The sequence below is a fragment of the Oncorhynchus masou genome, chromosome 5, assembly GCF_036934945.1.
Source record: "Oncorhynchus masou masou isolate Uvic2021 chromosome 5, UVic_Omas_1.1, whole genome shotgun sequence".
Lineage (NCBI taxonomy): Eukaryota > Metazoa > Chordata > Actinopteri > Salmoniformes > Salmonidae > Oncorhynchus > Oncorhynchus masou.
The window spans coordinates 37,440,420-37,463,810 of NC_088216.1; the positions used below are offsets into that span (position 1 = coordinate 37,440,420).

Sequence of the window (23,391 nt, forward strand, 5' to 3'; positions counted from 1 at the left end):
GTAAACACTGACTTTACAGAGCTCAGGTTGAAATTGTGTCGGATGTTGAGCCAAAGTCCACTTTTTTTGGATTTGAGAAACCAGCCGACTAACGTGCCTCATCCTGAGCCAAATAATTTTTTCCATTGGGCGAGCCCTTAGTCGTCAGAGCTGTGGGAATAATTTCTGTGAAGTAAATGCTGAGGTTACTGGACTTTTCTCCTCTAATCTCTTGTCTATGTTTAAGGAAAAAATACATTGTTCCTTTCAATGTCTGGGCAGTGTCTATGATTCCAACCCCAATTCAGATCTTCATCGTCCTTCATTCAACCTCACTCATCCGAGCATACATTCATTAAGTGGGATTTGTGTAGCTGGGGTTTGTTTTGTCTAGTTCCCTCCCCCGATGAAAACTAACCGGATTCCTGCCAGGGCTCTTGTAGTTAGACGAGTTTGACTGTGGTGGTGGTGGTGGAAGTGGTGTTCTCTCTGTAGACAGACACTGTTATGTCTGGACGAGTGTTGAGTCTGTCTACAGCTGCGGCTGATGGGTATGGCAAGTTTTCAGCTCTGGAAAAACTTGGCAGCCATCTGTTTATAGATGAGGCTGCCATGTTGGGGAACGTCTGTGTTCCCTCCAAGAGACAGTTTACACAGTGCAGACCTGGAACATAAAACCCAGCACCTGGAAATGGCCTCTCTTTATCGGCCTCCAAGGCCCATGCAGTCATTAGCCGTTTCGTCTGTTCCCACAAGCTCTTAAAGTCAACACTGGTGCAGACTGTTGTTTTTTTTATTATCAAGGTGAACGTGAAACATTTTCGCTTGAACTCTTGAACTTTCTATTCTCATTAGAATCCCTTCCTGTATATGGCCAGGCTATATTTAACAGTTGGAGTATGTTTTCCCTACAATAGGCCTGTCATGTCCTATGTCTGGACACCCGTTGGCAAGATTAACTGTAGGGAGAAATTCACAGCTTCTAGGTTTGTATGTCTGTGTATATGGATGTTGTTAGGGGAGCAAAGCACATCCCACCCTATTCAGACTGTAGCCTAGATAATAATTATGTCTAGCACCACTCCAGCTCAAAACGGGAATGACTGTCAGACAGAGCGAGAGGTGCGTCCTCATTGGAGTTAGCCAAGCGCTGGATGACTTGCTCTTTGCTCCCCAGTCTGGCTCCTCATGTTTTCTTATTCAAATGAAGGAGAGTGTGGCTGTGTGCCCTTGGTGACAACAGATAAATGAGGTGGCAAGCCAGGGACCGGGGGAGTGTGAGACGAGGTCTAGGTCTAGCTCCCGCTGGCTAGAATAACAATGAGCGTCACACCGCTCGGCCCGCAGACAGGCCAGTTGATAACAAGGTTAGATTTTCATAAGCTACAGACAGTCAGACAGTCAGGTCTGGGGGTACATGCCGGTGGGTGAGGCAGGCTCAGTCCCGCAGTGAGCAGTGCGCTAATCGTCGTCCGCTGAGCTGTGAATGATGGCACGGAGGAGGAAACTCAATTTGAGATTCTGCCATGATTCTTTTAAAACACTGGGCACAGACTCGACAGACGGCTCTCAAGCTGTTCTGCCGGCTTTCCTTTTCAATCTTTAGAAGGGATGTTTATTTTTGTGTGTCTAACACCACTATTGTGCTCCGTATTGTGACGTTGCTTACTTTTCCTCCATATTGTTTCAAGGGTGGTGAATCACAAGGAGGGTATGTACAGTATGACTATACCTTTGGCCACACACACTGTAAAGGCGTTAACCTGCAACTTCCCACACTCCCATCCCATGATATGTCTAGCCAAAACCTGACCTTTCAAAACTCCCTTTCCTGTCCTGTAGCCACAGAATCGAATAGATCTGTTCTTCCTATTTTCAAAGCTCCTTCACCCATACAACTCCTTTGCTTTAGGACACTCTTCTAGCAATGTGGAAGTACTCAAGTTAATCCAGTAGCCCTGCTCATCCTTTGTTCTTCCCTTCACTTGTCTGTTTCAGTAATTCGCCAGCCAGGCCTCCCCTGTGGGTTCTAATAGGTGGGGGTGGGATTTAGTGGCGAGAGTAGGTGGGGTGGTAGAGGGGGGGATGTAGTCTAGGATTCCCTGAAGCTGCCAGCTCTGTCTAGTCAGGGAGAGGAGAAGGAGGCGATGTCTGTCACCCCCACCCTTGGGACGAATCTGAGATGAGCGAGAAAATGAGTGTGTTTATTCTATTTATGTTCTAACAGGGTCGTTCCACCTCAAAAAGCATAAGAAATTTTTCGATGCCCATCATATCAGATTGTTCTGAAATCATTTATGTAGTTAGCAACAGATATGATTAACATAGGATTTATAGGATTCAGGTAATATTCAATAAAATATAGTATCCAACAGACCTCATGCCAATCACACCCCAACAACCAGTATACAGTTTCAGTTTTCTATGTTTGACAAGTATGGACTCTGGCTTAAAATATTGCTTCTCCATAATCTGTAATGTAGTTCTTGTGAATCTGGTGATGTATTTTCTCCCCATCTGTTCAGAGAAATTAGCCACTGAAATAGCTTGCATCGCTTATTTACCATAAAGTAGTGGAAAAGTAGGTTTTGACCATCTAGATGGTGCTGTTTCTGCTATACTGCCACACTCTTATCTGTTATGTTCATTTCTTGTGTTTATCAAATAGATCACATTACCTTGGCAACTTTGGGTAGAAAACCAATAGATATGTCTCATTATGAAAATAAATTGTGGTCATCCTCACAATTCAAGACAGTCCTCCATGAAAGCAATTCAGTTTGTCCTAATAGCAACCCAATTCTTCAATCCAACTCTCCTTGAATAGTCCAACAAGTGGCCGCTGTCAGAGGGTTATCCTTATGCAGTTCTCATATGATTGTCATAATGTTATTGTAAATAAGAATAGAATATGTTTCTAAACACTTAATGTGGATACTACCATGATTATGGATAATCCTGAATGAATCGTGTTTATCCTTATTCATGGTAGCATCCACATTAATGTAGAAGTGTTTAGAAACATTCTATTCTCATTTACAATAAAATTATGACAATGCATTATGTACTATTCATTTCTATTGGGCAAAAAATAATCTGGAACACAACCAAAACAAACACATTCATCCAACAAGTTTGTAGAGTCACAAACTTAATGTAGTCATTGCGTGCTAGAAATATGGGACCAAATATAAACTCTAGTTGAGCCGACTCTAAGCTGGGGTAGTTAATTTCACGTCTTAGGGCCTCAGCTGTTTGAGAGAGCGGTGAATGTGCTGCAAATCCAGGGGGACGCAGGCGAACATAACAAACAAACCACTGTTCGTGATTCCACTCGTTCGAAAAGAGGCAGGTGTGATTAGAACTCGGTCAGATCAAGGATATAAGCGCTCTGAGCATTGATCAATGTAGTTACATTCCTGATTAGAACTGCTGTAGCCTAATGGTTTGCTTATTCACCAGGAAGGGTCTAATAGTTACTATTCCCAACCTTTTTTGAAGGGAATTAACCCACCACAAAGGGGCCGTTTCCGGCACACATATTATCGTAAAAGAGCGACAAACTGATTTGCTTTCATGGGGGACTGGCTTGAATTCTGAGGATGACCACAAAATGTATTTTTTATTCATGAGCCAAGTCTATTGGTTTCTCCCCAAAGTTACGAAGAAAATGTTGTGATCTACACTGAAAAAAATATAAACGCAATATGTAAAGTGTTGGTCCCATGTTTCATGAGCTGAAATAAAAGATCCCAGAAATGTTCCGTATGCACAAAAAGCTCTCAAATGTTATTTACATTCCTGTTAGTGAGCATTTTGCCTTTGCCAAGATAATCCATCCACCTGACAGGTGTGACATACCAAGAAGCTGATTAAACAACATGATCATTACACAGGTGCACCTTGTGCGGGGGACAATAAAAGGCCACCCATTATGTTGTTTTGTCACACAACACAATGCAACAGATCTCAAGTTTTGAGTGAGCGTGACTGCAGGAATTTCCACCATAGCTGTTGCCAGAGAATGAAATGTTAATTTCTCTACCATAACCCACCTCCAACGTCGTTTTAGAGAATTTGGCAATACGTCCAACCGGCCTCACAACCGCAGACCACGTGTATGGCATTGTGTGGGCGAGCTCATGGCAATGTTGTGAACAGAGTGCCCCTTGGTGGCGGTGTGGTTACGATATGAGTAGGCATAAGCCATTGACAATGAATACAATTGCATTTTATCGATGGCAATTTGAATGCACAGTGATACTGTGACGAGATGCTGATGCCCATTGTCGTGCCGTTCATCCTCCACCATCACCTCATGTTTCAGCATAATAATGCAAGGATCTGTACACAATTCTGAAAATGGCCCTGTTCTTCCATGGCCTGCATACTCACCAGATTGAGCAATAGTGGGATCCGCTGGATCGACGTCTACAAAAGCGTGATCTAGTTCCCGCCAATATCCAGCAACAAGGCAAAGCCATTGAAGACGAGTGGGACAACATTCCACAGGCCACAATCAACAGCCTGATTAACATTATGTAAAGGAGATGTTTCACTACATGAGGCAAATGGTGGTCAAACCAGATACTGACTGGTTTTCTGATCCACACCTCTACCTTTTTTTAAGGTACAGTGCCTTGCGAAAGTATTCGGCCCCCTTGAACTTTGCGACCTTTTGCCACATTTCAGGCTTCAAACATAAAGATATAAAACTGTATTTTTTGTGAAGAATCAACAACAAGTGGGACACAATCATGAAGTGGAACGACATTTATTGGATATTTCAAACTTTTTTAACAAATCAAAAACTGAAAAATTGGGCGTGCAAAATTATTCAGCCCCCTTAAGTTAATACTTTGTAGCGCCACCTTTTGCTGCGATTACAGCTGTAAGTCGCTGGTGACATAGAAGGAACAGCGGCATCTAGTGGTCAAAACGTGGTACTTTTATACTATTGTACTGTAAATGATGCAACCAACTTATATTACACATTTCTCTGAACACGGTGGGTGAGAAACAATACCAGATTCACAGGGAATACATTACATAGTATGGAGAATAAATATTCCAAGCCTCATACTATTCAAATAGAGAACTGATACTGCATACTGGTTGTTGGGGTCAATTGGTGTGGGGGTCCGTGGTTGACTTTTCCCAATTTTTGGGGATTCCTCATGAATTACTTATTGGTAGAAGTTTGTTCCAAATCGGATGTAGGTTACTATATTTATTGAATATTATCTGAATCCTATAAATTTAAATGGCCAATTTGGTTGCAATCAGTTAATTTTCTTGAAGGTACATTTTAATTTAAACAAAATAATTTCAGAAAAATCTGAGATGGTGGGTGTCATGGCTTGCTGAAATGACATTGAGCGACTCAACACACACGTTCAGGGAGTGGTCAATCCCAGACAGACATGCAACATATTTCATGTCTGTCATATTTCAACATAGTTCAATGGGGCACAGGCTTGGTGAAAATGGTAAAGATGGTGTGGTTCTAGTTTTTTGGCCCCTGGCACCTTGACCTGGTTACTACGAGACTCCAGCCCCCCCCCCCCCCCCCCAAAAATGGCACATATTCGAAGTCTGTCAGATTCACTCCAGTCTTCTAGGCAATCATCGGCCGCTGTCGCAGATCGAAAGTGGGTTATCACAAGCTGTGCACTGGGACAAACATTGGCTGTGCTTATTCTGCTTTTTTATTATTTTTATTTTTGCAAGGTGTACCTCCCAGTCAAAAATCTAACGAGTCACCAAATGTGTGCCTAGTTGACCTGTCTCATCATTCCAGTGAGATTATTCATTTCCTTCATCCCTGATGTAAGATCAGTTCAGAGTTGTATGTCTCTACAGTGGACTACATTGCACTGTTTGGAGCACAGTTGCTTTCTGCAATTCATTAGCTTCTCGAGGTAATTCATTGTCCTACATTGGGCTGGGACTCTGTGTTGCCTGGTGTACTTTGGCAGAGTTGCATGAGGCTCAGTGTACAACCCCTGCATCTCAATATCCAAGTGTTCTCCACACACACTAATGGCATGATGCCTCGAGTCCCTTCCTGGTGCTTTACTACAGTTACTTTCGTTTTATTCTCTCTTTTGCAATGCTGCTCTTGTTAAAGTGTTTTGGTCTGAAATACATTTTACATCCCTTCATGGCACAAACTGGTGAAATAAAGGTACAATTAAAATAGCACTGTACATATCATTTTGTCAAGTCTGCCTGTGTATCTCTCTTAGTGTTTGTGTGTGTTATGTCCAATTAGTGTGTGTTTGTGCATTCCCATATGTGCCCGTATATTTGTGAATGTCTCAAACCTGGCCTAGGAGTCTCATATTCAGCATCTCTACAAAACTGTGTGTATCTCTGTGGGGGGGAGCAGCATCCCGAGCATCTGCTGTTGTGTCTGGAAATGCTTTAGAGACACGCCGAGCAGCAATTGAAACTTGCTCTGAGATGTTAAGCTCTGCGCCTGAGAGCTCAACATATAGAGAGGTGGAGATTTTAAAGAGCAACAATTCCGGTTTTGTTTGTCTAGATTTCCTCCCGACTAGATGACAACCATATTTCCACTAGACCTGTTTTCCGACAGCTCTTGTCCGGACTCGCCATTAATTCTATCAAGTCTACCTTTGACTCTTCCATGTGTGCCCCTGTTGTTTGGGTTGAAATAATTACTATAACTTGATTTTGATTAAAGCACAGTAGGCTTTGTTTATTGAACAGTTGCTTCCCCCAAGACTTGTTCAAACAAAGACTCCAGGAAGGTTTCCCATTACTTTGGGCCTTCTCCTCACCCTCTCTCTCACTCTCACTCCCACCCCTTAACCCACCAGACATGTGTGAACACACAAACACCCTTGAACTTCACCAAAGCTCCAGTTCTAAACTGGGTGGGTGGTACATGGTTTGCTTGTGGTTAAATTTTCTCTGCTAAATAAAATAAAAACCCGTCTCAGAATTGTCACTGAACAGACTTCACTTAGTGTTAGCATCAGTGCTAATGGCTACACCATGTTAGCAAAAGCGAATAACTCGCTTACTCACCTCCTGTTCTTCACCACCCATTGCTATCAAACTATGTTTAACTAAAAGTTCCTAGCGTTTAGGCTGATCCTACTCCGCTTAGGTTTAGAATCTAGTGCTATCATTTTAACATATAAGGTAAAGCTAATAATTCACTTAGCTCCCCCTTCCCTCCTCGTTTTTCCCCCAACCGTATCAATAGTGTGAGTGTCCCAATCTAAAGTTCCCACACTTGTTGGTTGTGTCTATATGACCGTGGCTCCAAAGTCAATGAAAAGGGGTTGCTTTGTCCCCCCCCTTCTGTCTCACTATTGCTCCCCACTGTCTCGGTCTCTCCCTGCTCTGCCCTTCTCAGTGACTCTGCGCAATGCAGGCCTGCCCTGTTTGCTCTGAGCACTGCACCCCCTCCAACCCAGCCTTTTTAATGGAAATTGGCAAGCAAATGTTGTGCACCTCTGACCTACAACCCGCCGCCGGCACACACACACACACACACACAAGCGCACACACCCATCCTGCCTGCCCATGTGAGCAGACAGTTTTAGACTGATATATCCCCCTTTCCTTACATACACATCCTCCCCACACCCCGCTATCTGGCCACTCCCAAATTCCCTAGACTAACAGTGTGTTGAGTCAGTAACAGGGAGGGAGAGACAGATGAGAGAGTGGAGTGCTAACCCTCCCCCCCCTCGTCCCGCTGTCTGCCTGCGTGCTTAGAGCTGTCTGGCTCAGCAGTGACCGCGAATGCCCTGGCCTGACACTGAGCAAGCAAGGGAGGGAACAGAGATGGGGGGGGGGGGGGCAGGGTTGTCTGTCTTCTGTGATGGGACTCCCTTGACCCCCCTCACCTTCCCCATTTGGGGGCGAGTGAGTATCTCCACAGGCTGTATTGTCTAGAGAGAGAGAGCAAGTGGCTGGGGTGCTGTTGCTCTCTAGCTCGAACACACATACACACACACAAACAAAATCAGCGACCCTTTTTGCACTAACCATCACATATGCTGCTGCACATATGCTGCTGCTACTGTTTATCTGTCACTTTATTCCTAGTCATGTACGTATCTACCTCAATTACCTGGTACCCTGTAAATATAACCAAGTTATTGTTACGCAATTGTGTAATTTATCATTACTTTTATTACTTTTCTATTATTTCTCTCTGCATTGTTGGGAAGGGCCCGTAAGTCAGCATTTCACTGTTTGTCTGCACGTGTTGTTGACAAAGCACGTGACAAAAAAATCGTATTTTTTTTGGTGTTGAAAATTGCACAAAAGAGAACCCTCCCCTGAACATCCTCCGTGTCAGCTGGCGTGTGTGTGCGCACACAGGCCTAGTTTTGGGGAATTATAATTCATTTTTTATAAATTTTTTATTTTGTTTTACCAGGTAAGTTGACTGAGAACACATTCTCATTTACATCAATGACCTGGGGAATAGTTACAAGGGAGAGGAGCGGGGATGAATGAGCCAATTGTAAACTGGGGATGACTTGGTGATGACTAGGTGACCATGATCGTATGAGGGACAGATTGGGAATTTAGCCAGGACACTAGGATTAACATGCCATGGGATATTTAGTGACCACAGAGAGTCAGGACATCCGTCTCCAGTCCACCTGCTGTCCCCAGTCCACCTGCTGCTGCTCCAGTTTCAACTGTTCTGCTTGCGGCTATGGAACCCAGACCTGTTCACCGGACGTGCTACCTTGTCCCGGACCTGCTGTTTTCGACTCTCTCTATATCGCACCTGCTGTCTCTAACTCTGAATGATCGGTTATGAAAAGCCAACTGACATGTACTCCTGAGGTGCTGACCTGCACCATCTACAACCATTGTGATGATTATTATTTGACCCTGCTGGTCAGCTATGAACGTTTGAACATCTTGGCCATGTTCTGTTATGATCTCCACCCGGCACAGCCAGAAAAGGACTGGCCATCCCTCAGAGCCTGTTTCTTCTCTAGGTTTCTTCCTAGGTTCCTGCCTTTTGTAGCCACCGTGCTTCTACATCTGCATTGCTTGCTGTTTGGGGTTTTAGGCTGGGTATAGGTGTATAGTACTTTGTGACATCGGCTGATGAAAAAAGTGCTTTATAAATTAATTTGATTGCTTGATTTAATGTCCCATCCAAAAGACGGCACCCTACACAGGGCAATGTCCATTGGCCGTTGGGAAAGGGTACCTCCTCCTGGCCCTCCAACACCACTTCCAGAAGCATCTGTTCTCCAATCCAGGGACTGACCAGGACCAACCCTGCTTAGCTTCTGAAGCAAGCCAGGAGTGGGATGCAGGGTGGTATGCTGCTGGCATTATGAGCAACTCTTGAACGGTTAAACAATGTGCGTATCTGTTTGTGTGCGTGTGTTTAAATTTAGCCCGGGCTTTAGTTGTTGTTGCAGTGGTCCGGAAAAAGGGAAACCGCAAGGTCTCCTCATTGCGCAGTTGTTTTCCACAATCTGTTCCTAGGGATTTATTCTGGAAGCTTTGTTGGAAAGCTTTGGTAAACTTCTCTGTTCGGTCTGGCAGCAACTGCTCAGAGGCCATTTTCTCCTCAACCCCCGACTATCCCTTTTTGAACGTTTCCATTTTCATTCCTTAAGATAAGCCATTTCAGGAGCATGAAGGCTTGCTTTTCTCAGAACAACATTCCTCTCCTCTCTTGCAATGCTTTGTCTATTAAAAATACCCAGAGAAGATAGATAGAAGATGGACTACTTGAATAAAGTGGATTCATGTTAAAACAATTAAATAAATAGGGATCCTTAACATGAATTAATCCCCCCCCCCCCCAAATGTAAATCACGGTACAGTTGGTGAAGGAAAGACGCCCTGTGTAGAAAACCAGGAGACCCATGGGGCGGTGCACAATTGGCCCAGCGTCGTCCGGGTTAGAGGAGGGTTTGGCCGGCAGGGATGTCCTTGTCCCATCGCGCTCTAGCGACTCCTGTGATGGGCCGGGCTCATGCACGCTGTCACGGTCGCCAGGTATATGGTGTTTCCTCCAACACATTGGTGTGGCTGGCTTCCGGGTTAAGCGGGCATTGTGTCAAGAAGCAGTGCGACTTGGTTGGGTTATGTTTCGGAGGACGCATGGCTCTCAACCTTCGCCTCTCCCGAGTCCATACGGGAGTTGCAACGATGAGACGACTGTAACTACCAATTGGATACCACAAAATTGGGGCGAAAAAGAAGTAAAAAAAAATGTAAATCACAGGTTTCAGTTTTTTTTTTTTATACGCATCAGAGGGGATTAAGAAGTGAGATGCAATGCCCACTGAAATAAAAGTGGGTATACAGCATATACCTGCGTATATAGCCTCCATTACACAACTAGCTATAAAGGCCTGGGAAAAGTTCTGTAATTTAAAAGGTACACTCAGCGATATAAAGTAGATACAGAAAGTATACAGCATAGTGGGTCAATTTCCGCAACAACTAAGAGTGTTGAAGCGCAAGGCTCAACTTCTCTACTGTTTTGGTACCTGGCTACCATGCTGTCAACAGTGTGAAGCGAACCTGTGCACATGAGCAGATACAGGTTGTGACTATGTGATAGCGTTGCATCTTGCTCATCTCAATATCCTAGCCTATTCATTGGTGATAGGCACTGCTTTACTGAAGTTACAAGTTACATTGAAAGAAGAAATAAGAAATTGTGAGACAGCTTTTGATTGCAAATAGATACGCCTAGTGCACGCTTCTGACTGTCTGCCTGGTGCCGACATACTGTGCCCCCCCCTCTCTCGCTTTCCCTCGCTAACAATGGAAGATGCCAGTTTGATTGTGTTTTTGGAAGGAATACTGAATCTTAGGAGTCGATTCCGCTCTTGACACTCAGAAATGGGAGTCAGCACAGGGAGTCTGTGTCAGGAGTCGAGAAATCAATTATTTTGTAGTATACTCTCTACCACTATGTCATTGTTGTTAACAGTTCTAAAAAAGAGGCCTGTATGGCAATAGAGAGTGATGTGCCCAGCTACGCAGTCCTACCACCCTCTCTGCCTGCCTGCCTGGCACACACTGGCCCCACTACGTCGCCCTGCTGCTAGCCCTGCCATCTGTGTGGAGCCTCATCCCTGTGTGCATGCTGGTGTGTCCGTGCCCCCGGGCACCATGTCAGAGAGTAAGGCTGTGCGCCAGCTGACAGGGCCGTTCCAGACAGTGGGTTTGCATAGTCGCTGGCTCAGGTCACTGGCCATATATTAACCCTGATGCTTTAGTAGAGAGACCCTAGCAACAACACTGTTTGTTTGTGGGAGCCGGGTTTAGGGTTGGGGTGTGTTTTGGTTTTATGAGCGTGAATTTACCTTAAGTCAATATTGAGGAATGAGGCCGAGGAACGATGATTTCTCATAACATACATTCGTATTATCCTCCAGTTTGTGTATTTTAGGCCGTGAATAAATGTGGCGTGTGTATATACAGTACCAGTCAAAAATTTGGAGACACCTACTCATTCAAGGGTTTTTCTTTATTTTTACTATTTTCTACATTGTAGAATAATAGTGACGATTTTCAAAACTATAAAATAACACATATGGAATCATGTATTGACCAAAAAAACTAAATTTGTTTTATATTTGAGATTCTTCAAAGTAGCCACCCTTTGCCTTGATGACAGCTTTGCACGCTCTTGGCGTTCTCTCAACCAGCTTCATGAGGTAGTCACCCGGAATGCATTTCGATTAACAGGTGTGGCTTGTTAAGTTAATTTGTGGAATTGTAGAAAATAGTACAAATAAAGAAAATCCTTGAATGAGTAGATGTGTCCAAAGGTTTGACTTAAATGTATAAACATTTATGAATGTGCTTTTCCGTAGTAATTCTGGTAATTCTGTCGAGTCTTTCTCTCCCTCTTTCTGTCTCGCTCCCATCATTATTCTCTTCATCTCTGACCCATCTGTCTTTCTCTGGATTGTGCCACCCACTCCTCCTCTCCTCTCCCTTTGGAAATCTTTTTTTTTTTGCACCCCATTGTTCGGAGCAGTAGGGGACACTCATTGTGTGTGTGTCGAGTAATGTGTGTGAGAAAGTGGGGACGAGGCTGTAGACCTTTTGCGGGCCGCAGTGTGTCGTTCTGCTCAGTGAGCACACAGGTTGGGGCTTGCCAAAGTTGAGGTATTAGGGGTAACACGATGCAGCCGGTCTCAGGGGGTCCCCACCACCACCATAACTGCGTACAAACTCAATGTAGCGGTGAGTTGTGCATTAATCGTTACTATCTTGGATTTTAATCATTGGGTAAAATCTGTAGGAGTTAGTTTCTCTTCGCATTAGTTAGTTTTTTTTTCCCAAGTCAAAAGTCCAATGCGATGAGTCATTGAGCTTGTTTTCTAGACTATCTTGAATTTGAGTTTCTTTGCCAATTGTGTGGTTGTCTGTGTATAACTAGCGTGATAAAAGCCTTTGTTGTGTGAGGACGGCAAACTCTCCTTTAATGCTGCTGCAGGTCAGACATGGTTGTGTAATAGTCGCTGGTAAGACTTCTGGAATGTTGGAACAAACTATTTTCAAGTCTCTAGCCTGCGAGAGCATTTCAGTATCTGGGTTATGAGCACACTGCATAGCTTGGTCTCTTTGTTGTTTAGAATAGAATAGGTTAGGGGCAAATCCATGACAACAGAATTACACTGAGACTCAGCTTTTTCACTTATACAAAACAAAAAACAATGTTTTCAAAGTTTAACAAACTATGCAACTCTATGCAAAATGACTACTTTGAAGAAATTACACAGTACATTTCACAAAAACACATTTACTGGAACAGTGCAGATGCTAAGTTTGGTAACAGAATTGCAGTAAAATCTCCCTCCGTTTATGCAACCATGTTTTCCAAAAACTCTTATACTGTTAAATATCTTCTCAAAATGAAGATTCAAAGATGTCTGCAGAAAGAATGAGGTATGAGCTGAACATAACAGTATGCCTGAGGAAGGAAGGAAGGAAGGAAGGAAGGAAGGAAGGGAGGGAGGGAGGGAGGGAGGGAGGGAGGGAGGAAGGGAAGGAAGGAAGGAAGGAAGGAAGGAAGGAAGGAAGGAAGGAAGGAAGGAAGGAAGGAAGGAAGGAAGGAAGGAAGGAAGGAAGGAAGGAAGGAAGGAAGGAAGGAAGGAAGGACAGTAGCAGGTGACCCAACTCTGGTTTGTGACTACTAGGATTTCTCATTGAAGCCAATTCAATTGCAGTAATTCTGTTAGATTTGTTGGTAATTCTGTTACGGATTTGGTAACAAAATTATGAGCTTTAATCACTTAAATAATGTTTTACTAATTACTTGTTACTTCTGTGAACTTTTGTTACCCTCTCTCCTCATGGGGATAGACATTAGAAAATATCTTTAACATAGTGCCTTCAGAAAGTATTCACACCCCTTGACCTTTTCCACATTTTGTTGTGTTATAGCCTGATTTGAAAATGGGTTTAAATTGAGATGTGTCACTGGCCTACACACAATACCCAATGTCAGTGGAATTATGTTTTTTTTTTTACAAATTCATTAAAATTTAAGTCAATTAGTATTGGAGTCAATTAGTATTCAACCCCGAGCCTAAATGCGTTCAGGAGTAAAAATGTGCTTAATGATGCACTACGCCTTATTCTAATTGCTAAAATTCGAATAGTTTGCCCAAGAAGCAAAGAAATAACACACACAGAACAGATCTTAGAGTTTCTTTGAATGAGAGGACAGATCTTTAACTCACCTTTCTGCGTGAATTTGGTCGGGTTGCCAAAAAAGTTACATATTACAGTTTTAACAAGTCACATAAGTTGCATGGACTCACTCTTTGCAATAATAGTGCTTAACATTATTTTTGAATGACTACCTAAAAAAAAAAAAAAAACAGGCATTGAATTTGTGGTGAAATTATTAATTACACTTTGGATGGTGTATCAGTACACCCAGTCACTACAAAGATGCAGGCGTCCTTCATAACTTAGATGCCAGAGAGGAAAGTAACCGCTCAGGGACTTCACTATGAGGCCAATGGTGACTTTAAAACAGTTAGAGATGAATGACTGTGATAGGAGAAAACTGTGGATAGATCACCAACATTGTAGTTATCCACAATACTAACCTAAATTACAAAGTGAAAAGGAGGCCTGTACAGAATAAAAAGTATTCCAAAACATGCATCCTGTTTGCAATAAGGCACTAAAGTAAAACTGCAAATAATGTGGCAATGAAATTAGCTTCATGTTCTGAATACAAAGTGTTATGTTTGGGGCAAAATCAACACATCACTGAGTACCACTCTTCATATTTTTAAGCATGGTGGTGGCTGCATCATGTTAGGGGTATGCTTTCCATTGGCAAGGACAAGGGAGTTTTTGTGAGATAAAAAGAAACAGAATAGAGCTAAGCACAGGCACAATCCTCGAGGAAACCTAGTTCAGTCTGCTTTCAACAGACACTGGGAGACAAATTCGCCTTTCAGCAGGACAATAGCCTAAAACACAAGGCCAAATAAACACTGGAGATGCTTACCCAAGACAACGTTGAATGTTCCTGAGTGGCCTAATTACAGTTTTTACTTAAATCAGCTTGAAAATATATGGTTAAACTTGAAAATGGTGGGCCAGCAATGAACAACCAACTTTGATAGAGCTTGAAGAATTTTCTTAATAATAATGTACAAATATTGTACAATCCAGATGTGAAAGGTTGTTCTAGATTTACCCAGAAAGACTCACAGCTGTAATCATTGCCAAAGGTGATTCTGATGTGTTTTGACTCAGGGGTGTGAATAGTTATGTTAGAGATTTTTACTTATTTTTTTACTTTGTAATTATGGGGTATTGTGTGTAGATGAGTGATGGGGAAAAAAATCTATTTAATCCATGTTGAATTCAAGCTGGAACACAACAGTGTGGAATAAATCGAGGGTCATGAATCCTTTCTGAAGGCACTGTATGTGGGTTTTTGGTAACATAATTACAAGTTACAAGGCAATGTGGCTTAAATTTACAGAAGGCAAATAATTTCTCCAAAACAAAGTATAAGTGGTGATATTAGCTGGCATGAGTCTTTACTTGCAACATCATTGTGTTTTGATGAATTGTAATGCCTATTTTCTGGTAGGTGTTTTCTAAGAAGCTTTTTCAATCTGTTTGAACAAAAATCAAAGCCATTTAATTAATTTGTAAGAAGGGTAATGGTAGAAATTTGTATCTATGCCTTCATTTCCCCAAAATATAGACTCAGCTTTATTTTGTCACATAATTTGATATTATTTATGCTCCTATGAACTTCATATGTTGGTGCTTTTACATGGAAATGACCTTAGGCTGTTTCACAGAGGAAGCTACTGTGTTAGCTTATGCTTTGCTTATCTGCTCAGTTAGACTGTCTGTGTTTGGTTTGAGTTGTTGCTTGGGGCAAAAGTCCCTGCTGGACTTTTTATGTGGGGCTGTCTGTGAACTTTCTCTCTCTCTCTGACTGTTGAAGTGTGAGAAGAACACAAAGTATGTCTGAGTTAGAAAGTGTGTGTGTGCTCGTGCGTGTGGAGTCCTGCATTTGTATGTCTCTGTCTGCTTCTGGGTCTGTTTGTGTGCTCCGTCTGCCAGGGTCACGTGGGGGGAGGGGAAGGTCAGGTTGTCCTGCCCTGTCTCCAAACAAAGATTGCTCTGTCTACCTCGACACTGTTGTGAACTCTTCTGGGAAAAGAGCTCCCTTCGTCTCGGTATCAATAGAGCCTCTGAGCTGACCAATAACTCTACTCATTTTACTACACGCGCACACGTGGTGCGCTATGGTGATAATATTCAAACATGACATAAGACTGGAAGCAGCCTGTCATGACAGTATTAGTTGTCATCAATGACATCATACCTGTCATAATAATTGAGATGTCATTCATATCATCGATGATGTGGTACTTAAAATAGTTCCTGTTTGGCTTTTCTATTGAGTAGGATATCATATGTGCCTACTTTTAAGAGTTGTTACGAATACTAAGGGTATGTTTCAAAATAATTTTCACAATATTGGTCCCAAATATATAGCTTGGCGATATGGACAAAAAGTTATATAGAGATAAATGTAACTATTTTACTCTAAAGGTAAATCCATCAATAAAATACATATATGCAGCAGGATTTATTTTTATGCCAAGTAAGGCAACTGAAATGGTATGCTATGTTATAAAAAGTGAGCTATTTCAACATATCCCGGGAATGCATCATTGATATGTTGATGTGCAACCTGTCAAAATAGGATCCAGAATGATCCAATTCTTTTTGGGGCTCTTCAGAGATTAATTTGCAGACCTTGTGCATGGGCCTATTGGCATAGGCTATATTAGCCTATTTACCACCTGAGAAAGTGGGAACTCAAAACACTTAGAAATGTACTAACTCTAAGATCTTGTTGCTAGATAGCCATGTACGCTAATTGATTAATTTATCAGTAAATGTAATGTCCTACAAAACATTCCAGTGCTAGGCCTAAGCTACTTGATGTGGGCCTATTCAGTGCAAATGGCATGATCCACTCGGCTCTGCAGGCGCATCAAAATCATACTACGTAGCCTCCTCCGGTTGGAAAGTGGTGCCATGAACTCAATATTGAGAGGTGAGAAATACATTATGTACTCAGACAGCTGTGACACTCTCCTCTATGTAACAAGAAAAGCGTATTTTTCTTGCAATTGCATTTTGAGTAATGGTCATATGCTTGTGTTTATCAGAATGCATCTCTTCCTCCTCCGTGCGCACAGTCGTGAGAGGGCAGCCCACAGTGAAACAGGGACATGCGGATACTTTCATAGCAGGAATCAACATAATGCATAGGCTATTACTGTTGACCAGAAATAATGGTTTTAGAACAAGAAAATTGTCAGGAGCATTGTTTAGCAAAATCACGGAATATTACTGACCGAAGCCAAATGCTTCAGTAGGAGGAGGGCAATGTCGGTGGCGGTAATTTTTGCTTTATCATCCCAGCTCTACCCAAACATACTTACTAGGAACCAAGCAAGGAAGTACTACATTAGTAAATGAAAAATAACTAAATTGAATTATATAGCAGTCCCCTTTTAGCCAAAGGTAAGTATAGAGGACCTTATAAGTACAAGGTACTTATCATGTAAATACCTATCATGTAAATACCTAGTAACAACATCTGCAGATATTTGTATTTTGTATTTATTTATTACCAGAGACAGGATGATTGACTTGAAGGTATGTGGTAAGTACATGGTAATAAATAAATACAATATACCATAGATGTTTTTACTTGGTATTTACATAATGGGTATCTTGTACTTATAAGGTCCTCAATACTAACCTTTGGGACTTTAGAGGACTATTATATAATTACATTTTGCTACTTTGTATTTACTAAGTATGTAGGTAGTACGTACTTGTTTGGTACCTAATAAGTATGTTTTACACCAAATAGTTACCATGTGTTTACTTTTTGTATTTATCTAGTTATTGTCTAATAATTACCGGGCTTTAAAATGAAGGGTTACCAAACATGCAGTGCATTCGGAAAGCATTCAGACCCTTCGACTTTTCCACATTTTGTTACGTTACAGCCTTATTCTAAAATGGATACAAATATATATTTTTTTCTCATTAATCTACACATAACACCCCATAATGACTAAGGGAATACAGGTTTTAATACATTTTTGTAAATGTATTAAGATAAAAAACAGAAATACCTTATTTATATAAGTATTCAGACCCATTGCTATGAGACTCGAAATTGAGCTCAGGTGCATCCTGTTTCCATTCATAATCGTTGAGATGTTTCTACAACTTGGGAGTCCACCTGTGGTAAATTCAATTGATTGGACATGATTTTCAAAGGCACACACCTCTTGTCTGATGAGACCAAGATTGAACTCTCTGTCCTGAATGCCAAGCATCACTACAGTGAAGCATGGTGGTGGCAGCATCATGCTGTGGGGATGTTTTTCAGCAGCAGGAACTGGGAGACTTGTCAGGATTGAATGGAGAAAAGTACATAGAGATCCTTGATGAAAACCTTCTCCAGAGTGCTCAGGACATCCGATTGGGGCGAAGGTTTACCTTCCAATAAGACAATGACCCTAAGCACACAGCCTAGACGATGCAGGAGTGGCTTCGGGAAAAGTCGGATTTGAACTCAATCTAACATCTCTGGGTATGACAAAGCTTGAGAGGATCTGCAGAGAAGAATTGGAGAAACTCCCCAAATACAGGTATGCCAAGCTTGTGGTGTCATACCCAAGACGACTCAACTGTAATCGCTGCCAAAGGTGCTTCAACAAAGTACTGAGTATCAGGTCTGAATACTTATGTAAATGTAATATTTCAGTTTTTTATTTTTTCCAAATTTGCAAACATTTCTACAAACCAGTTTTTGCTTTGTCATTATGGGGTATTGTGTGTAGATTGATGAGAAGAAAAGAAAACATTTAATCAATTTTAGAACAAGGCTGTAACGTAACAATGTGGAAAAGTCACGGGGTCTGAATACTTTCCGAATGCACTGAAGACCTATGCAAGTTGCTTTTCGTAACATTGGACTAAGTTGTCTTCAATTACCATGGTCCCAAACACCCTTTCCCAATAAACTATGCAATGTACATATCCTCCTATCTGTCCTCTTGGGTTCTTCAAATTTCTATGAAGGGAGTTTCACGCACAGCCAATATAATAACCGGAGCTAGACTAAAAGAAGATCCAATACATAGTATCCTCTCACTTGATGATATGTTGATGAAGCTTAGGTGATACAATCAAGTATTCCACTCTTCCACTAGCTCTAACCTCTCCCTTCTCTCTCCAGCCCAGTTGGAGTTTGTGCAGATCCTGGTGATCGTGGTGGTGATGATGGTGATGGTGGTGGTAATCACATGCCTGCTCAACCACTACCGCCTGTCAGCACGCTCCTTCATCTCCAGGCACAGCCAGGCTCGCAGGCGCCAACTACCACTGGCCTCAGTAAGTACTCTACACTGACCAGGACGTAGACTTTACTTTACAGCCTCCACACAGACCAGGGTGGGGAGTGTACTTTACAGCCTCCACACAGACAAGGGTGTAGACTATTTTACAGCCCCTATAAGTACTTGATAATTACATCTCACTGAACAGGGAATATACTTTACTTGACAGCCGCCACACAGACCAGTATGCAGCCTTAACCAGTGCTTCCCAAACTGTGGGTTGGGACCCACTTGTGGGTCAAGGCAGGGAAAGAGATAAAGGTCACGGGATACACATTTTGGTGCATTGCACATTTTCCAGATGGACACAACACTTTCAGTGTTAAATTAAAGCTGCAATATGTAACTTTTTGGTCGACCTGGCCAAATTCACATAGAAATGTGTATTATAGATCTGTCATTCTCATTGAAAGCCATTCTAAGAAGCTGTAGATCTGTTCTGTGTGTGCTACTTCTATGCTTTTGGTTTTCTACACCAGCTTTAAACAGCTGAAAATACAATATTTTTGGTTGTGGAAAATATATTTCACAGCGGTTTAGATTGTGCAATGATTCTCTACACTATCTTACATGTTTTGTCACATAAACTAAAATTAGGCGAAACATTACATTTTTTGCAACCAGGAAATGGCAGTACTGTTTCTGCATAGTGCATATTTAAATAACTATACCAGATCTAAAGTATGCAGAAAAGATCATATACATTTGAAGTCGGAAGTTTAAATACACAAATGTCTTGTTAAAAAACTATAGTTTTGGCAAGTCGATTAGAACATCTACTTTGTGCATGACACAAGTAAATTGTTTAGACAGATTATTTCACCTATAATTCACCGTATCACAATTCCAGTGGGTAAGACGTTTACATACACTAAGTTGATAGTGCCTTTCAACAGCTTGGAAAATTCCAGAAAATTGTCATGCTTTAGAAGCTTCTGATAGGCTAATTGACATAATTTGAGTCAATTGGAGTTGTACCTGTGGATGTATTTCAAGGCCTACCCTCAAGCTCAGTGGCTCTTTGCTTGACATCATGAGAAAATCAAAATAAATCAGCCATGACCTCAGGAAAAAAAATTGTAGACCTCCACAAGTCTGGTTCATCCTTGGGAGCAATTTCCAAACGCCTGAAAGTACCACGTTCATCTGTACGTAGTACGTAAGTATAAACACCATGGGATCACGCAGCCATCATACTGCTCAGGAAGGAGATGCGTTCTGTCTCCTAGAGATGAACGTACTTTGGTGCGAAAAGTGCAAATCAATCCCAGAACAACAGCAAAGGATCTTGTGAAGATGCTGGAGGAAACGGGTACAAAAGTATCTGTATCCACAGTAAAACAAGTCTTATATCAACATAACCTGAAAGGCCGCACAGCAAGGAAGAAGCCACTGCTCCAAAACCGCCATAAAAAAGCCAGACTACGGTTTGCAACTGCACATGGGGACAAAGATGGTACTTTTTGGAGAAATGTCCTCTGGTCTGATGAAACAAAAATAAAACTGTTTGGCCATAATTACCATCATTATGTTTGGCGGAAACAGGGGTAGTCTTGCAAGCCGAAGAACACCATTCCAACCATGAAGCACAGGGGTGGCAGCATCATGTTGTGGGGGTGCTTTGCTGCTTGAGGGACTGGTGCACTTCACAAAATAGATGGCATCATGATGCATGAAAATTACGTGAATATATTGAAGCAACATCTCAAGACATCAGTCAGGAAGTTAAAGCTTGGTCGTAAATGGGTCTAACTGACCTAAGACAAGGAATTTTTACTGGGAATAAATGTCAGGAATTGTGAAAAACTGAGTTTAAATGTATTTGGCTAAAGTGTGTGTAAACTTCCGACTTCAACTGTATACTCGGTATATAATATACTGAGTATACCAAATATTAGGAATACCTTAATATTGAGTTGTACCCCCCCTTTTGCCCAGCAACTCCACTCTCACTTGTCTCCAATTCCACATCCCAACCCTCAGCTTCCTTCAGCCCATCCCACCGATCTTTGCTGGCCACCCTCTTTTGATTTCTACGCACCATATATCTTTCAACTATCCTGTAGTGTTTTAACATACAATTTGAATCTATTAAATCGAACAGAATCCACAGATTATGAGTTGAAGATAAATATTTTAACTAAAAGTTTTAGTATATTAGTGATTGACTGACCAGGTCTCTCCAGATCTCCCTACAATACTATTTCTAGGGTCAATTTTCGATCAATGTTATGCATTTTCAGCCATTCCTGAACCGGAGACCAGAAACAGGCTACCTGAGGGCAATACCAAAACAAATGGTCTATTGATTCAAAATCTGCAGCACTGCAATGATTGCAAGCCACAAATATTCAACATCATGTTGGTGGCAAGAATTCTGTACAATAATTTTACAACAAAATCTGCAGAGCTGCAATGATTGCATGCCCCAAATATTCAACATTCTGTTGGTGGCAAGAATTCTGTATAATAATTTTAGCTGAAAAGCACGATGTCTTGAATCTTGTTTTTATTTAACCTTGATTTCAACAGGGAGTCACATTGAGATTAAACATAGAGAGAGCCCTGTACACATTACAATAAAAACAGAATATTAAAACATACACGTGTATAAAACAATATAATTCAGCACACAATTAACAAAAATAAACATTTAATAAAAGCAATCACATTCAACTACATAGAGGTTCTCAATCAATAATTTAAACTACCTGAGTGGCACCAGTACATCTAGCTGCAGTGAACTCTGCATATTGTTCCACAAATTAGGTGCAAAAAACTAAATGCGGATTTTCCTATGTCTGTGGAGACTGAAGGGATCTCTAGTGTTATCCATTCCTGTGAACGGGTTTGGTAACTTATTATTCTTATCTTAATTAATGAAGTTACATATGGAGGGAGTTTCTGTAAGATTACTTTGTAAATAAGTAAATGAGAATTCAGCTCTCTTCTTACAGACAGTGAGGCCCATCCCACATTTGTATACAGACTACAATGATGAGTCCTGAAATTGTCCCTGTGATAAAACATATTGCACAATGGTAGACTGAGTCCAAGGGTTTTAAAACAGAGGTTGCCGTATGCATGTAAACAATTTCACCAAAATTCCAATACAGGGAGAAGCGTTGCTTTAACACTATTTCTCCTATTTTTAATACTAAGCCATGATTTATTTCTATATAAAAATTTGTCATCAATCCAGACACCTAGGTACTTATATTGAGAAACAAGCTCAATTTGGGCACCATTTATAGCACAAATATACAGGTTCTCACGTTCAACATTTCGTGACCTAGAGAACAGCATGAGCTTGTTTTTTACTTGTATTTAACACTAATTTAAGGTCTGTAAGTGATTTCTGAATTGAATCAAAGTCACGCTGAAGTTCACAAATGGCCTGCTGCACTGAGAAGGCACAGGAATACAAAACTGTGTCATCTGCACAGAGATGAATGCTAAACTAACTAACAAGGTGAACAATAATGGACCCAAAATTGAACCCTGGTGAAAACCTTTCTCAAGAATCTCAAGAAATTCTGATTTAACCCCACCTATCAAGATGGCCTGAGTTCTGTCGCTAGGATAATTCTGAAACCATAAACAGGCTGTATATCCCAGGCCTACTCTTGATAATTTCTTCAGCAAAACAGAATGATCAACAGTGTCGAACGCCTTTGACAGATCAATAAACAAGGCAGCATAGCTGTTTTTAACATCCAAGGCATTGACAAGATCATTAGCAACTAGCGTGGTTGCTATGGTAGTACTATGCCCAGGCCTAAACCCTGATTGGTTTATATTAAGAATACAATTATCAGATAAAAAGGATGAAGTTGTACATTAATTAACCAAGGATTCAAGAATTTTAGCTTAACAAGGTAGTCTTGAAATGGGTCATTTGATCATTTGCATCACCACCCTTATGGAGTGGCAGAACGTGTGGATTTCCAAGCTTTTGGAATACTTCCTGATAATGTTAAATTGAAAATGTGGGCTGCTGAGCCAGCAATAAGGGGTGCTGCACACTTAAGCAGACCAGGATCCAAATTATTAGCCCCTGTGGATTTTTTGGGGTATAATGTTAACAAAAAAACTCCTGACTAGCATTTTCAGTATCATTCAATAGATTTTCACCATCTACATCCAAACTAATCTTTTCAAGAGCTGGCTTTGAATGCTGGGATTGCTTTCACTCTAGTGGTAGCATGAGACGGAGTCTACAACCCACACAAGTGGCTCAGGCAGTGCAGCTCATCCAGGATGGCACATCAATGCAAGCTGTGGCAAGAAGGTTTGCTGTGTCTGTCAGCGTAGTGTCCAGAGCATGGAGGCGCTACCAGGAGACAGGCCAGTACATCAGGAGACGTGGAGGAAGCCGTAGGAGGGCAACAACCCAGCAGCAGGACCGCTACCTCCGCCTTTGTGCAAGGAGGAGCCG

At 41.6% G+C, this 23,391-nt stretch overlaps 1 protein-coding gene across 2 annotated transcripts in view; it reads left to right on the top strand.

Annotated features, from left to right (window-relative positions):
• Window positions 1-23,391, top strand: part of pmepa1 (prostate transmembrane protein, androgen induced 1) — a 79,906-nt gene that overhangs the window by 36,928 nt on the left and 19,587 nt on the right. For both annotated transcript variants that reach the window (XM_064965474.1, XM_064965475.1), the window contains exon 2: window positions 18,794-18,948. In XM_064965474.1, the coding sequence (XP_064821546.1) occupies window positions 18,794-18,948 (155 nt within the window). The remainder of the gene's footprint in view (window positions 1-18,793; window positions 18,949-23,391) is intronic.